The 14,498-nt window shown below is 43.9% G+C and overlaps 2 protein-coding genes across 2 annotated transcripts; one reads left to right on the plus strand and one right to left on the minus strand.

Moving 5' to 3' along the window:
* Window positions 1-2,387: 2,387 nt before the first annotated feature.
* Window positions 2,388-6,147, plus strand: LOC136474025 (ras-related protein Rab-2-A-like). The gene is made up of 6 exons (XM_066471644.1): window positions 2,388-2,619; window positions 2,815-2,954; window positions 4,121-4,203; window positions 4,292-4,496; window positions 4,581-4,649; window positions 5,805-6,147. Exons 1-6 carry the CDS (start codon window positions 2,574-2,576, stop codon window positions 5,892-5,894), a joined length of 633 nt encoding a protein of 210 aa, XP_066327741.1. The 5' UTR covers window positions 2,388-2,573; the 3' UTR covers window positions 5,895-6,147.
* A 568-nt stretch (window positions 6,148-6,715) lies between these two features.
* Window positions 6,716-9,226, minus strand: LOC136474026 (small nuclear ribonucleoprotein SmD1a). The gene is made up of 4 exons (XM_066471645.1): window positions 9,075-9,226; window positions 8,879-8,955; window positions 7,158-7,349; window positions 6,716-7,071 (listed from the first exon to the last, which is right to left on the minus strand). Exons 1-4 carry the CDS (start codon window positions 9,086-9,088, stop codon window positions 7,010-7,012), a joined length of 345 nt encoding a protein of 114 aa, XP_066327742.1. The 5' UTR covers window positions 9,089-9,226; the 3' UTR covers window positions 6,716-7,009.
* Window positions 9,227-14,498: the final 5,272 nt, after the last annotated feature.

A 14,498-nucleotide genomic window follows, 5' to 3' on the forward strand; every position in this document is an offset into this window, starting at 1 on the left:
CGTGTGTTTTACTATGGTGAATCTAATTGAGCTAGTCACCATGAAAATGGCCACAAGTGTCTTGGCCCCAAGACTTCTTTCATTTATTGGCGTATGACGTAGAGGATGTTCATGAAATGTTCGTACAAGATTAAGAAATGTTAATACAGCATCACATAACCTTGTATTGGATATTTTAGCCACTAAGTGATCTTAAATGGAAAAAGCTTTGACTACAAAGTATTGGATTGGACCTATTGGATGGGCCCATGAATCCTTGTGCTTTCCTTTGGATTCATCTCATCCCTCGATTTAAATCGACGTTGAACCAGCGTGCAGGATGACTTCCAAGTGTGTTTGCTTTGCATGGGATGCATTGGTGGGTAGATGGGGAGTCAGTCGACCTAGGGTTAGGTCACTTGACCTCCGATCTGGCCCATTTTTCATTCATTTATTCCTATACTCACATAGTCACCAAAACTCTTAGGTTTGATTAGAGTTAGGACGATGGGCTAGCCAAAAAGAAAGGAAGGGGGATGGAAAAGAGGAGTTTGGGACAGGCTTGGTATTTGGCCAAAACAACATTAGGAACTTTTGATATTTTTGCGAGCATGTTTTTGAAATAGATTTTAAATCCTTTTTATTCAAATGCATTTTAAATCATTTTCACATCCAATAAAACACAATGCATGAGGGCATGAATGCAACAACTTCACAACATATTGTCTTTAATTTATTTTATGACATGTTATTTTCCTCCTTCTAATAATTAGGTGTTGTCTCTATTTAACTCTAACAAAAATTTTAGTTATTGCAAAATTAAATTTAGGGTGTTAAACTTTCTTTCTTTGAGATTTGAAAATTAATATTTTAATGGGTGTGGTCTCATGGCAAACAACCGTTATTTTGTAACAGTACCTTATAAATTTTGGTGTTGCAGGCCATTACCATCCAAATTAGATTTTCTAATGGCAAAATTTCCCTTTCTTATTTTCAATTGCACAAGCAATGTGTGCCAATGTTTCACCGGAACATTGACAAGGGCATCATCCCACACTAGTTATGAGGAAGATGCTTACCGGTGCAATTCCATAGTAGAAGATTGCTTAGACACTTTATGCCCATGTACTTTTTGAGAAGATTGCATAAAGATGTTGTTGAGGGTTCAATAGCATTTCTAAATGTTAGCTTGACTATACCCATGTGCTTTAGTGAAGACACATTAGTACACACAATGATATTATTTTTGTGCCAGTAAGTGCAACGGCTAGATATATGTGTTAGAGTTGTTCATACCTCACGCCAGGCCTTGTGGATATTATTGATTGGGCCTTGTGGATATTATTGAAGGTGGCTAAAGTTAGAGGGGACGTGTTTACTTACATTTGAGAGCTCCCAGTTAGCACAATGCTAAGAATTGATTATATTAGTGTTAGAATATGCTTATGTTGTGTCTTGCAGAGATTATTATGCAATGGAGTAGCGATATTTATTCTCGAAAGAAACGACCATCTTTTGAAATATAGACGATGTAGCGAGATTATGGTAACTTTCGTCAATCTCAAAATGCTATTCTTCATTGTGTTCATATAAGATTATAAGAAGTATGTGCCGGTGAATATCCATTCACTTGTTTGGTGCAATTATATATAAAAAAAATTGCTAAAACTCAGGTGCTTGAGTTTTAGTATTCTTTCAGGCGATGGTTATTCCATATAATCATATTAAAATTGCAGGTTTAGTTCGTTGCAATTCTGTAGGCACAATCTGCAATTTTCAGTTCCGAGAATAAAAAACCCGTTAGACAAAACCACAAACCTGACAAAGATAATTAACAATTTACAATTGTTTCTATATCTAGACAAAGACAAAAAAATGTTATGACATAAAGGCAAATAACAAATTATAAAAATAACAATTTACTTGTACTAATTGGTGATACAAGAGTATTGTGTGAAATCATCATAAAATTCATGCACCTGAAATGAAGAAATGAAAAAAAAAACCCACATCACAATCTAATAACCGCGTCGCGATGGGACGGGATCACATACAAGCATACATCAGTTTCTTATACCGTCTTAACAACCGCGATCCAAAATACAAGACCTATTTGTCCTTTGGATAACGCTACCGTCAAAGGGTGCAATACTTTTTTTTTTCTTCTCAAACAACAAGACCCAAAAGACCACCATTTCTATAAATAGGTCTCCAGAAGAGAGGATACTTAAATTTAAGTTATGTCTCTTCTAACATCTAAAATATGTCTTCGGACTCTGTTACCTTATTTGTGTTTGGGTTCCGCAGTTGTTTGCTGTTGCAGACAGCCTTAGGTAGCAAAACCGCGCCGCGCGCCGGCCCACCGGCCAGCCAGCGAGGCGCTCCGTTGGAATCCTGATTGGGAGCGCTGGGACGGGACGCGTCGCCATTAGCTGTCGCGTCAGTTACGTTTCGTTAGCCCCGTTCCCGTTCGGCCTTGACAACCCCCACCCCAAGTCCCCAACGACGCAGGATCGAACCGAATCCTCCGGAACTCGCCGCCGTAGGACTGCCGCCGCCGCCGGGACCGACCGACCTGATCCTATCGATCGAGGATGTCGTACGCCTATCTCTTCAAGTACATCATCATCGGCGACACAGGTCCGTCGCCCTCTCGCTTCTGAACCCGCTGCTCCCCTGATCCCCGCCGCCCTGCCCCGCGCGGGGGAGATTGGATTGGATCCACGCGGCTGGGGATCTGCTGCTCGGGTGTCGTGTGGACGTGTGGTCGTCGGTGTCGGTAGATTCGAGCGGCGATTGATCGGTTGGTTGGCTGTTTGTTTGTTTGTGTTGCAGGCGTGGGGAAGTCGTGCCTGCTGCTGCAGTTCACGGACAAGCGCTTCCAGCCCGTGCACGACCTCACCATCGGCGTCGAATTCGGCGCCCGCATGATCACCATCGACAATAAGCCCATCAAGCTCCAGATTTGGGACACGGTCCGTCCTGCTCCTCCCTTCCGTTCTTTTTTTTTCCTGTCCTCTTCGTGGTGTCGTTTAGGCTGTGTGCGAGGTTAGCAGTTTTAAGCAACGGTGGTTGTAGGAATTTCAAAATAATTCATAAACAAGGCAGTTGAGTTGGACATTGGGATCCTTAATTGCCGATGGTACTTATGTTCCTCTTGGTGTTTGCTGTACTGACTTGATAATGTTGCAATTTTGGAATCACATGGACTCTGCAGTTCTGCAACATCCAGCCGCTCTGTGCAAAATTGTGTATCCTTTTGCAGACTTTTGTCAATTTTCCCTTTTGAAGTAGGATACCCTGCTTTTATAGAAAGCGAATAAGGTTGTATGCATGTTTCGGACATACTGCTGGTTTACAAAAACGTCCCAAACTTAGGCTACCACTATCAAATCAATCAGCATCTGTCGACAGGGGCGGAGGGTAGTGGAGGCCAAACTGGGCCTCAGCCCCCCCTTGCTTGACAGAAATTCAGTGACCCATAAATCCCTAGAAGTCTAAACTACATGTCTATTTAACATCTCACCATGATTTGATGCTGAAGTAAGCAATTTAGCCCTAATTCATGGGCCATGCTTCGCCACTGTCTGTCGAGGTAGTGAAATACCACCGGACCCCAACAAGCTAACAAGTATGTTTTGATTATATGTTATTAGTCCTTGTTTCCGTATGGAATACTACTGGCAGTACCAAAAGAAGCGTAGTCTTGCCTGATGTTATTCGTACTTATCAATAAACATAGTAAAGTTATATAGTGATGTAAGAAATATCTCCTCTTAGACAATTGCACCTGTATTTTTCTCAACTATATGTAATTGCAACACTTCTATTGCAAACCTTTGGTAATTGCTCCCATGGTCTGGCTACATTTTTTCAAGAATTTATTTAAAACTTGTAACCAGGGTATTGTAACATGTAAAGCCTTTTTTATTGCCATTTCCCACCTAACTTCGAGTTTCAGAATCTGTTTATCTTTATAATTGTTTGGTTTCTTCATCATGTGGTATGTTCATGTTGCCTTTTGTTTATTTGCTTAGGAGTATGGTTTTATTAACTACAACTGCAACACATTCATTACTATTTTGTTGAGTCTGAAGTCATAAAGCTCTATATTCTCATTTGATTATGACTTGAATTTCAGGCGGGCCAAGAATCATTCAGATCTATTACTAGGTCATACTACAGAGGTGCTGCTGGTGCCCTTTTGGTTTATGATATCACTAGGTACTCACTACTTATATGGTTTTTTGGTTATATATATCTTATTTCGGCATTTACAATCACTGATAGTTCTTTTGCTACCGGACTTCAGGAGGGAGACCTTCAATCATCTCGCAAGTTGGCTAGAAGATGCCAGGCAGCATGCAAATGCTAACATGACAGTGATGCTGATTGGAAACAAATGTGATCTTTCTCATAGACGTGCTGTCAGCTATGAGGAAGGCGAACAGTTTGCCAAGGAGCATGGTCTGGTCTTTATGGAGGCATCTGCCAAAACTGCACAAAATGTTGAGGAGGTGAAATTTTTACCCTACTACATGTTTACTGCTATTGCCCACTAGTGTGTTTTCTAACCATTTTAACATCTTTTTCTGATGTAGGCATTCATTAAGACCGCTGGTACAATATACAAGAAAATCCAAGATGGCATATTTGATGTATCAAATGAGGTTAGGCTTTAGTAACTTCCTTTCCTTTTTCAAGTGTTTGTTCAAGGTTGTGCTAAGCATTGGTAATTACTGAGATCGCAAGTTTATACCACAGTAATAATTCATTAATGCGGGATTGGTCTTAAACTTGCCACCGGTTTGCATGATTATTGCAAACTTGCCACTAGAAATTGTAAAAATCAACAAAAGAAATAAAACTGTCATTCGAGTCACATTTTTTGCACAAAACTAAAAAAAAACCGCTTACACTTTACAGTAATAATTCTTTAATGCGGGATTGGTCTTAAACTTGCCACCGGTTTCGCATGATTATTGCAAACTTGCCACTAGGAATCGTAAAAATCAACAAAAGAATAGAACTGTCATTCGAGTCACATTTTTGCACAAAACTTTTAAAAAAAAACTCACTCTTGCACTTTTTCACTACCCCCAAATCCTTTCGTCTTTCTAGATATAATTAAAAATGTTTGAGGCCTATCTGATGCATTTGCTTACTTGTACATTCAAGACCAATTGAACTACCATATGAACCATATGATGTTATGTACTCCCTCCATTCCAAATTATAAGTCATTTTGACTTTTTTGATACAATAGAATTTGATATGATGGATGTATAAAAAAACTCAAAGCGACTTATAATTTGGAACAGAGGGAGTACTTCGTAGTATTTTGTTTAGGATTCCCAAAACCTCAGCTTCGGGAAGATTTTTTGGTGCAGAAAAAGGGGGGAAACATTACAACTCTTCCAGTTCAAACCTTTTCTACTTACTACTTAACAGTAGGAAGTATGGTTATGGAATCTCTAATCCGAATCAAAGCTAATGATTGAAAGAGTAGTCTTACATTATTTTTTTTATATGAGTGTGAATGTGTAATGATAGATGTCCTTTTAAGGTTTTTTTTTCGATGACGGTATTGATATGATATAGATTGTAAAATACTATAAGTATACATGAAACCAACATTTGATATTCTTTTACGGTTTTGGGGTGGAGAAATTCTTTCTTCAATGTGAAAGAGGTACATGTCTTTTGCATGAAGTATCCAGGTGAAGGATGGTACCGTACTATTCCTTTTTTCTGTGTGTGTTGATGAGCATCATAATCTTTTATATGTTTTGCATTATATATAATGTTTTCCCTAAATGTTACAGTCCAACGGGATCAAAGTTGGCTACGTTGTTCCCAACTCATCTGGAGGTGGTGCTGGCTCGTCCTCTCAGGCTGGTGGCTGCTGCAGTTGAGTGGTGGCAGCAAGTCATACAATTGCACAAGGTTCTCCCTGCAGTATCTTGATGTTTGCCTATAGCTGGCCCTGGATGATTTGTTCTTTCAGCCATCACGTTTCAATCCATGAACAAACCATCTTCAGTGTTAGCTGTCGTTTCTACTTGTGCAATCTTTCTGTAAAGCCAATCATTCACGATTACTACCCTATGTGTCTTCTGTATCCAAATTGAAATCAGTTTTATGGTATTCATTTGTTCAAAATTTATATATGCTTCTCTGGCAAGTCATGTTCTTTCCCTGCAACCCTATCGCTACGATGAAATTTGGTGGTGCTTATAGCTACAACCCGAGGCATAGATCTTGCTGGACAATCTCTCCCTGATTGCAGTACTGGATTCCGTAAAGGCAATCATTCACGATTATTACTGCCCCATGGGCTGTCTTCTGTAGCCAAACTGCGATCGGCTTTATTACAGTATTTTCATTTGTTAAAAATGTGAATATGCTTGTGTGGCCAGTGTTGTTACTCTGCTGCCTATCGCTGTGGAAAAGTCTATTGTTTTCCTTGATCAATATCAGATATAAGGCACTCTTTTCAGGTCTTTTTTCAACAACAAAAAAAAGTCAGGTGTTGCTTATGGCGACTGGGCAATCTCCCTGATTGCATCACTGGATTCTCACGAGAATCTTTAAAGAAAACAAAGATCATGACATTTGCATTTCCTTCAGAATTGCCACAGGTATGGCTGACTAGAGAATGATCTCGGCTCTGATAACGTCAAATACATTGGGAATGTAAGGCATAGAACATCTGCGATTAGAGAATAGTGCAACCTTTTCTGTTCACCATCATTGACATGCTTAATAAAGATAGTATTTAGTGGTCATCCATAGGAGTTCTAGGGAAAGAACATATGATCACATTGTAACCTCATCAACATGAATCCACAGCAAAAACAACTGACACTAATATGGTTGCCGTAATCAAAGGCATACTCCGTACAACTGATAGGAATGTAGATTACACTGCAGATGCCTGCAGTGCAATTTCCAAGCTCCGTACAACTGATAGGAATGTAGATTACACTGCAGATGCACGCAGTGCAATTTCCAAAAGCAGTTAGCATGCTCAGCGTCCCCGACCCCGACCGCGCCCACGACCACGGCCACGCCCACGTCCCAAGGGCTTCCCTGGTTTTGGATGAAGATGGATGAGATGACAGTTCTAGCAGGTAGCTCAAAGGTTGAAATGGGAGAATAAGAAAAGGAACTCTGACCAGAAGTAGGCTTCTTAGGCTTGACCCTTGGTGTTTCCTCAACCAGCAAAGTCTCCAGATTTAGGCTGTCAGGAAGGATATAATAGCGGATGTTGTTTCCCCTCACACTAAGGTGATCAAGGGTAACAGGATTTTTCCCTTTTAGCGTCAGCTTTACAGTCTTCAGATGAGTATTCATGCTGATGTCAACACCTACAAAGTGATCATAAATTCAGAATACAGTACTGAATAATCTTATTTCTAGGATTACTGCAAAGTTTGAGGGAATGGAAGAGAATTTTAATGGGATGTTAAAAACTGATCATAATAAAAATCATGCGAAAGCTGCTGACAGATATGCAATGATATAGGCGACAAATGAAAGGCTAGTAAGTAAAAGATTAAAAGACTAGCCATTGTTGTTTGCTGGCAAAATCATGTCACTTCAACATTCAAATTTCTAAATAAACTACCATTGAAATATCCTATGCCTATATGTACTTGGGCAGCTTACTAACCTAATTAAATGCCATAGTAGTATTCCCTACACATTCTGTAATACACATTCAACAATAGCTCAAGATCAAACTTCAAACTTCTCCCTGCTTCAGATTTTTTAATGTTGGTAGGGATTGCCATGTTTAGTTATACTGGTATGGAGTAACTGATGCTACCAATGAAGCAAAATCTAAGATTTGTGGAGTTCTTGTAAGGAGTGAAATTAGAAGAACAATTTTTAAATCACAAACAAATGACATAAATCTTCTCTACTCTTAGGTGTTAATTACAGTGTCATACGGTAAGTTCTAAACACCATGAAAAATACTTAACTACCTGAACCTAGCTGTCTGTACATGTAAATCATAATCAATCGGACAACCTATGAAAGAAACATTACATTGTGACTATTAATGCTAAGTAGGATTAATCCAATACATAAAGGACAATGCACATATCCTTTATCAAATACCATAGTATCTAGTGCAGGCATTGAATTTCTTGAAAATTCTAACATATGATGAGTACATGAAAAAAATACTATCCAAAGTTCAAAAGTGCACTAGTATAGACAAACTAAACATGAAGATTTCACACTAGTATAGACTAACTAAGTCAGTAAACATGAAGATTTCAGGGGGGGGGGGGGGGGGGACGCCTACAAGAAAAGTAAACATGGTCTGTGTGTGAAGCACAAATAAATGTTTGGTTCACCATCCATTTTCACAAGCACCTAACTTAGAAGGAACATGGAAAACTATACTCAAATTTGGCTTTGGTTGCATCTGGAAATCTTTCATTTCCACATTTGACGACTGAAATCGCCTAAAAATTTTACCCACTTTAAGAATAATTTTTGTATGCAGGAGCAACATTACCCATTGAAACCACCATTAGAAACTATAAAAATGACCAACACTTCAAATCAGATTTCTAACCGCCAATACTGGTAGCAATGCAAAAATTAAAGTGAATTACACAAAATGGAAACATGATGCTGCAAGTCACATGTTATATGGAAGGAATAACTCGAATATATGGGCATACTAGAGATGAATAAAATCCACTGTAATTGGACCAAGCGGAAACTGGATGACAGTACAAGATCATATATCGGCTCTGTTAGTCACATGTTCCACGGTTATAGCCACAAACACAGTATTAAGCTACTTTCTAAGCCGGCACACCTAAAGGTGCCCCGCCCCTCTAGTTCCCACAGTGGTAAAGCTCGCAGGACGTCATACCGGTAATGGTTCCGTGTACGACGGTGCCGTTCTTGAGCTCGATGGTCACCGTTTCGTTGTTCAGCTTCATCAAGAACCTGTAAAAGCGCAATCCCCGGCCCAAGTCCGCACCAATTCGGGCGAAAATTGCACCAAACGAATCAGCAGAGTGAACCGAATCGAGGAAAAAGAGGGGGAAAAGGGGATGATGGCTTACCTGACGAGCTTCATCTTGGAGCCGCTTGGTGGGAGACTCGGGGCGGAGGTAAAGCTAGGGTTTTTGCGGGGCAGCTGCTGCCTCGAGCTGATTCGGAGCGGGGTGAGGAGGCATAAAACCCCTACTCCGGTTCTCCCAAGTCCCAATCTGCGGGACTGTAGTCGCGTGATGGGCATGGGCTCAATGGGCTGTAGCTGGGCCTACGGTGGGTTTTCTGAAGGAAAAGGTTTATTTGACATCCCTCAAGTCCGACTCGAACTTTGTTATGGATCTTAATTTTTTTAGCACAATAGATAAGTTTATATGAAGACAAATGATAATGCAAACAGAAGAAGATTATATTTCGGATACAAATTATTGAACTTTAACAACTTTGTCCAATGACACACGAAAGCCTGAAGACCATTATTAAGTGAAACCTGATTATCCGAATAGTATATTAGATTATGACACAAAATAAAACATCTTTACATTTAAAATTTTCAAATTCCAATAAATTGTTTTCACTTATAATCCAACAAAGTTTCCAATCCATTAATCGAAGCAATCATTAGTATTGTTGGATTAACCCAAATACCATAAAATAAACAGGTACTCATCTTTAATTTCATTGAAGTAATAGGTAACATAGAGCTAAAGAATAAAAGGCAAAATTAGAACTAAAGATACAATGTACTGTATCAGCTGATTAAACAATTCATATAGATACATAGGCCATGGGAGCTGAAAGCCCAAATTAAGCTAAGAACAATTGATAATTCGATAATGATTCTCCACGGGCGGACGCGGCTTGACATGCATAGGACCAGCTCCCATCTCTCTCAAAAAACCCACCCCGCTCATCCTCCAACCCCTTTTCTCACCGTGGCTTCCGTTCCATCGGACGCGACGCGCCTCTACCCGAGCAGCGCCCCCCGCACATGCACACGCCACGCCTCTGCCCGAGCCGCGCGCGCCCCTCCCGCCCAAGCACGCCCCTCCCTGTGTCGCACCCTGTGGGGGTATTGACCCCTATACCCTTACGGCTAAGATTGGGCCGGCCCGGATCAGTGGGTCCGGTCCACCAAAAGACGACGCGCGGCCCGGCCAACCTGTTCGGAGTCCCGCGCAAGGAGTCAAGACAGATTTGGCGATCAAGCAATATCTTGGTCGGTTAGAATAGGAATCCTTATCCGGTCACCTATGGCAATTGTAACTGACTAGGATTAGTTTCTAGATCTGTAACCCTGCCCCCGAACTATATAAGGCGGGCAGGGGACCCCTCTAAAAAACATCTCTCATTGACATACAGCAATACAATCAAGACGCATGACGTAGGTATTACGCCTTTTTGGTGGCCGAACCTAGATAAAACCTCGTGTCTGTCTTACGTCACCGTCTTATTTGTGGCTTGCACATTTGTCTGCCGACAATCTACTACCTTGGGCATACCCCTAGGTAGACTGCCGACCATATTTCGTCGACAGTGGCGCACCAGGTAGGGGGTGTGCGTACTGCTCTCCAAGCAAATAAGATGGTCATCATCTCCGGCTCTGTGGCTACACCAAACGGCCTCACGTTCACCGTCGGCCAGATCACCTAGACCGTCGGCTCCGACGACTTCATCGCCATGACCATGGAGGAAGCGCAGATTCAATCTGCGTCGACCACTGCTCCACCTACATCGGCTACGGCTCCGACCATAGTGGATACAGCTCCGACCACGGTGGACACGGCTCCGACCACGGTGGATACAGCTCCGACCACAATGGATCTGATTCCGACCACGATACATCTGGCTCCGACCACGCCTGCATCATCTTCAGCCATGCCGACAACCCATCGTCCGCTTCCCCGCTATAAAGGGAAGCAGATCGACAACACCGATCTGCTCGACTCCATCGATCGGGTCAGCACCAAACTTGCTAAAACCCTAGCTCTGGTAAGTACAATTCAAAGTCAACCTAATGAGTAGGTAACCGCTCCCCACAACAGATCTACCCGACCAGCTTGGGCCAGTCGTCCTGCATGACTTGGTATAGATCTCGTGGTCATATCTACTCCTGAAGGGCGCTCCGCTCGTCGCCGGCCAGCCTCCGCGATGGGTCTCCGGCTCTTCGAGTACGAAGCCTCGATGGATAACTACCAGGCCTAGCCCTACGGCCTGCGAAACGCTGCCTCCAACTACGCGTATAACATACAACGCTGCTCAGATCTATGTTTTGTACATCAGCCTCAGCCGAGGCCAAGCAACTTCGTCAACATGATCCGGATTGAGGATTATCAAGAAGGATCCATCCACACGGTCCAAGAGGGTGACTCTAGCTCCTCGTCTGGCATTGCATCTAATGCCTCCATCCACACCAAGCTCCAGCATCACGACGATGAAGGCGTCGAATACGATCTGGATATCCTTGACCATGCCCTAGGGTTCCCGCAATTCCTGTCTTTCCCGCCAAGGCGAGAGGGTTTGATCAATGTTGTCAGCAATGACGAACCACCAGCAGTTGACGAAACAGAATAAAAGAGGATTGCACGCGAGGCACGCAATATTGACCGATTTAATCGCCGGCAAATCAAAGCTGAAGCAGAAGAAGAGGCACGACGCATAAGGGTCCAGCCACGCGACCTCAACAATGCTTTCGACAGGGTGGGGGACAAATAGGTCTTCAGGACTCCAAGCGCCAACATAGTCATCGCCATGGCGATAATGCAACGGCTACCCAACACCCCCGAAAGCCAGGCAGTTCGCGATGATATACAAGCTTATCTGACAGCAGCTATGGCTCAGACCGCAAAGATGGTGAATCAAGCCCAGGCTCCATCCGTTTCAGTCGAATCAAGCCACAGCCGCCAATACTCAAGTCGCTCACAGCCACTCAACCAACGTGGCTCGTGCAACAACGACCCATCAGACAACCGTTAAGGCGGAAACGGTGGTCATGATGGTGGTCGGGACGACAATCGCCGTCGGGAGGACAACCGCCGAGATAACCGCGATAATCGCCATGGTCGCAGGGTTAATTAGGATGGCAACCGGGATCGCCGTGATGGCAATAACGATCTCCGTCGCTACCTCGGGGAACGCGATCTATGCGATCGCATCAACCAGAGAGCCAACGATCGAGCATCCCACGAAAGTTATCGCCGTATGGAATATGACACTACCCATGGCCCACCGGGTCTAAAATAGTTTACTCCGCACCTTTGCCAAGTCATATGGCCCAAAAACTTCAAGCTCGAGAAACTTTAGAAATACGACGGCAAGGAAAACCCTGAATTATGGGTCATGCTCTACGAAACTGCGTGCAGATCAGCCATGGCTGACGAGCACGTCATGTCTAACTACTTCCCAGTCGCTGTTGGCCATGCAGGTCACCAATGGCTGGTCAGCTTGCCGGCGAACTACTTTGATTCTTGGCAAGAGCTCAAGCAAGCCTTCATCGACAACTTCATTGCTACTTGCGAACAACCCGGCAACAAATATTATCTACAACAGATTCAAGATTGAAAAGATGAGCCACTGCGCGAGTACGTCCGACGTTTCTCAGAGATGCGCATCAAGGTCCCATCAATCTCCGACAACGAGGCAATCGAGGCTTTCATCACTGGCCTCCGCTTCCACGACGCCCTAAGGGACAAGCTCCTCCGCAAGAGACCTGAATCGGTCACAGCGCTCCTGGCCACTGCTAAGAAATATGCGGACACCGACGACGCTAAAAAGATAATTATCGAAGAAGCAGCAAGGGTTCCACGCTCCGACCACCCCCCACACCGCGATGACTACCGCAACAACCGTGGTCAGAACAACAATTTTGACCGCTGCAACCAGCGCAATGACTCCCACGACCACTATGACCAACGTAATCAGTGGCGTAACCGCCGTGACGATTACAGGGGCAAGCGTGCTAGGGAAGACGACGGCGAGGTCAATACCGTTAAAAAAGGTGGCGGACGTCGTAACTACGAAGATGACTACGCCAAAGCATTGAAAGGGCCTTGTCAGCTCCATCCCAAGTCAAACCATACTATGGAGAATTGCCACGTTCTCAAGTCTATCTACACGCGTCAATAGGCTCTGGATACATCCGATAAGCCTAACGACGTAGGGAATAGCGCAACGAGGACAACGATGATGAAGACGTAGATCCCTGTCACAAGTACGTTAAGCCAACCGATCACGTCCACACCATCATCGGAGGCAAAGTGTCCATCGAGACCAAACGAGAACACAAGCTACTCGCCCACGCTTGCTTGAACGTGGCCAACACCGATAACCTCCTCGCTGATCCGCGACTCCCTCCATGGTCTCACCGCGAGATCTCCTTCAGCAGAAAGGACCAATGGGCTGCAATACCTGAGCCAGGACGTTTTCCCCTGGTCCTTGATCCTTGCATCAACAAGGTTTAGTTCGACAGAGTGCTGATCGACGGCGGCAGCTCCATCGATATACTGTTCAAGAACAGTCTACCCGCCCTAAAGATAACCCAGGCGGATCTCAAGCCATACGAGGCACAGTTCTGGGGGGTTCTCCCTAGATAGAGCTCTACACCTCTCGGGCAGATCATGCTACCTGTGCAATTTGGGACCCCGGACCACTTCCGCACCGACTACGTCAACTTCGTGGTCGCTAACTTCGACGGCACCTACCATGCTATTCTTGGTCGACCGTCGCTCACCAAGTTCATGGCCATACCTCATTACAGGTATCTGGTGCTCAAGATGCCCACTGAGAAAGGAGTTCTAACCCTCAGGGGCAACGTATACGTAGCTTATACTTGTGAGGACGACAGCTTCAAAATAGCAGAGGCTCACGACCTCTCTATTCGCATGGCCGAGACCATTCTCGATGCCAAGAAGACCTCCACCGACCACCTGGAGATCCCAGAGCTCGATGCTCCACGCAAGAACATCAAGTCCAAGGAGCACAAGATGATCCAGCTGGTCGACGGCGATCCCAGCAAAACAGCCCTTATCGGGGCCAACCTGGATCCCAAATAGGAAGACACGCTCGTCATGTTCTTGAGGAGCAACGTGGATGTGTTCGCATGGAAACTTGCTGACATGCCCGGTGTACCTCGAAACTTGATCGAGCACTCCTTGAATGTCAACAGCAAGGCCAAACCTATCAAGCAGAAGCTACGACGGTTTGCTCGCGACAAAAAGGAGGCGATTAGGGTAGAAGTTACATGGCTTTTGGTAGCCAGATTTATCAAAGAAGTGTATCATCCTGAGTGGTTAGCCAACCCGGTTCTTGTACGCAAAAAGAATAATGAATGAAGAATGTGCGTTGATTACACTGATCTCAACAAACACTGCCCTAAGGACCCCTTCAGTTTACCTCGCATAGACGAGGTCATAGATTCAACCGCCGGTTGCGAGCTGCTATCCTTTCTTGATTGCTACTCTAGTTTTCACCAGATCGCTCTAAAAAAGGACGACCAG

This window comes from Miscanthus floridulus, chromosome 8, assembly GCF_019320115.1.
Source record: "Miscanthus floridulus cultivar M001 chromosome 8, ASM1932011v1, whole genome shotgun sequence".
Lineage (NCBI taxonomy): Eukaryota > Viridiplantae > Streptophyta > Magnoliopsida > Poales > Poaceae > Miscanthus > Miscanthus floridulus.

What these genes read in the sequence shown, in the direction of transcription:
- LOC136474025 (XM_066471644.1), top strand. Translation starts at nt 2,574, where the DNA reads ATGTCGTACGCCTATCTCTTCAAGTACATCATCATCGGCGACACAG. An exon ending in CATCATCATCGGCGACACAG is followed by an intron (nt 2,620 to 2,814) that starts GTCCGTCGCCCT and finishes TTTGTGTTGCAG; the next exon opens with GCGTGGGGAAGTCGTGCCTG. An exon ending in CTGCACAAAATGTTGAGGAG is followed by an intron (nt 4,497 to 4,580) that starts GTGAAATTTTTA and finishes TTTCTGATGTAG; the next exon opens with GCATTCATTAAGACCGCTGG.
- LOC136474026 (XM_066471645.1), bottom strand. An exon ending in CGTACACGGAACCATTACCG is followed by an intron (nt 7,350 to 8,878) that starts GTATGACGTCCT and finishes ATCACTTTGTAG; the next exon opens with GTGTTGACATCAGCATGAAT. An exon ending in GCCTAAGAAGCCTACTTCTG is followed by an intron (nt 7,072 to 7,157) that starts GTCAGAGTTCCT and finishes ATCCAAAACCAG; the next exon opens with GGAAGCCCTTGGGACGTGGG.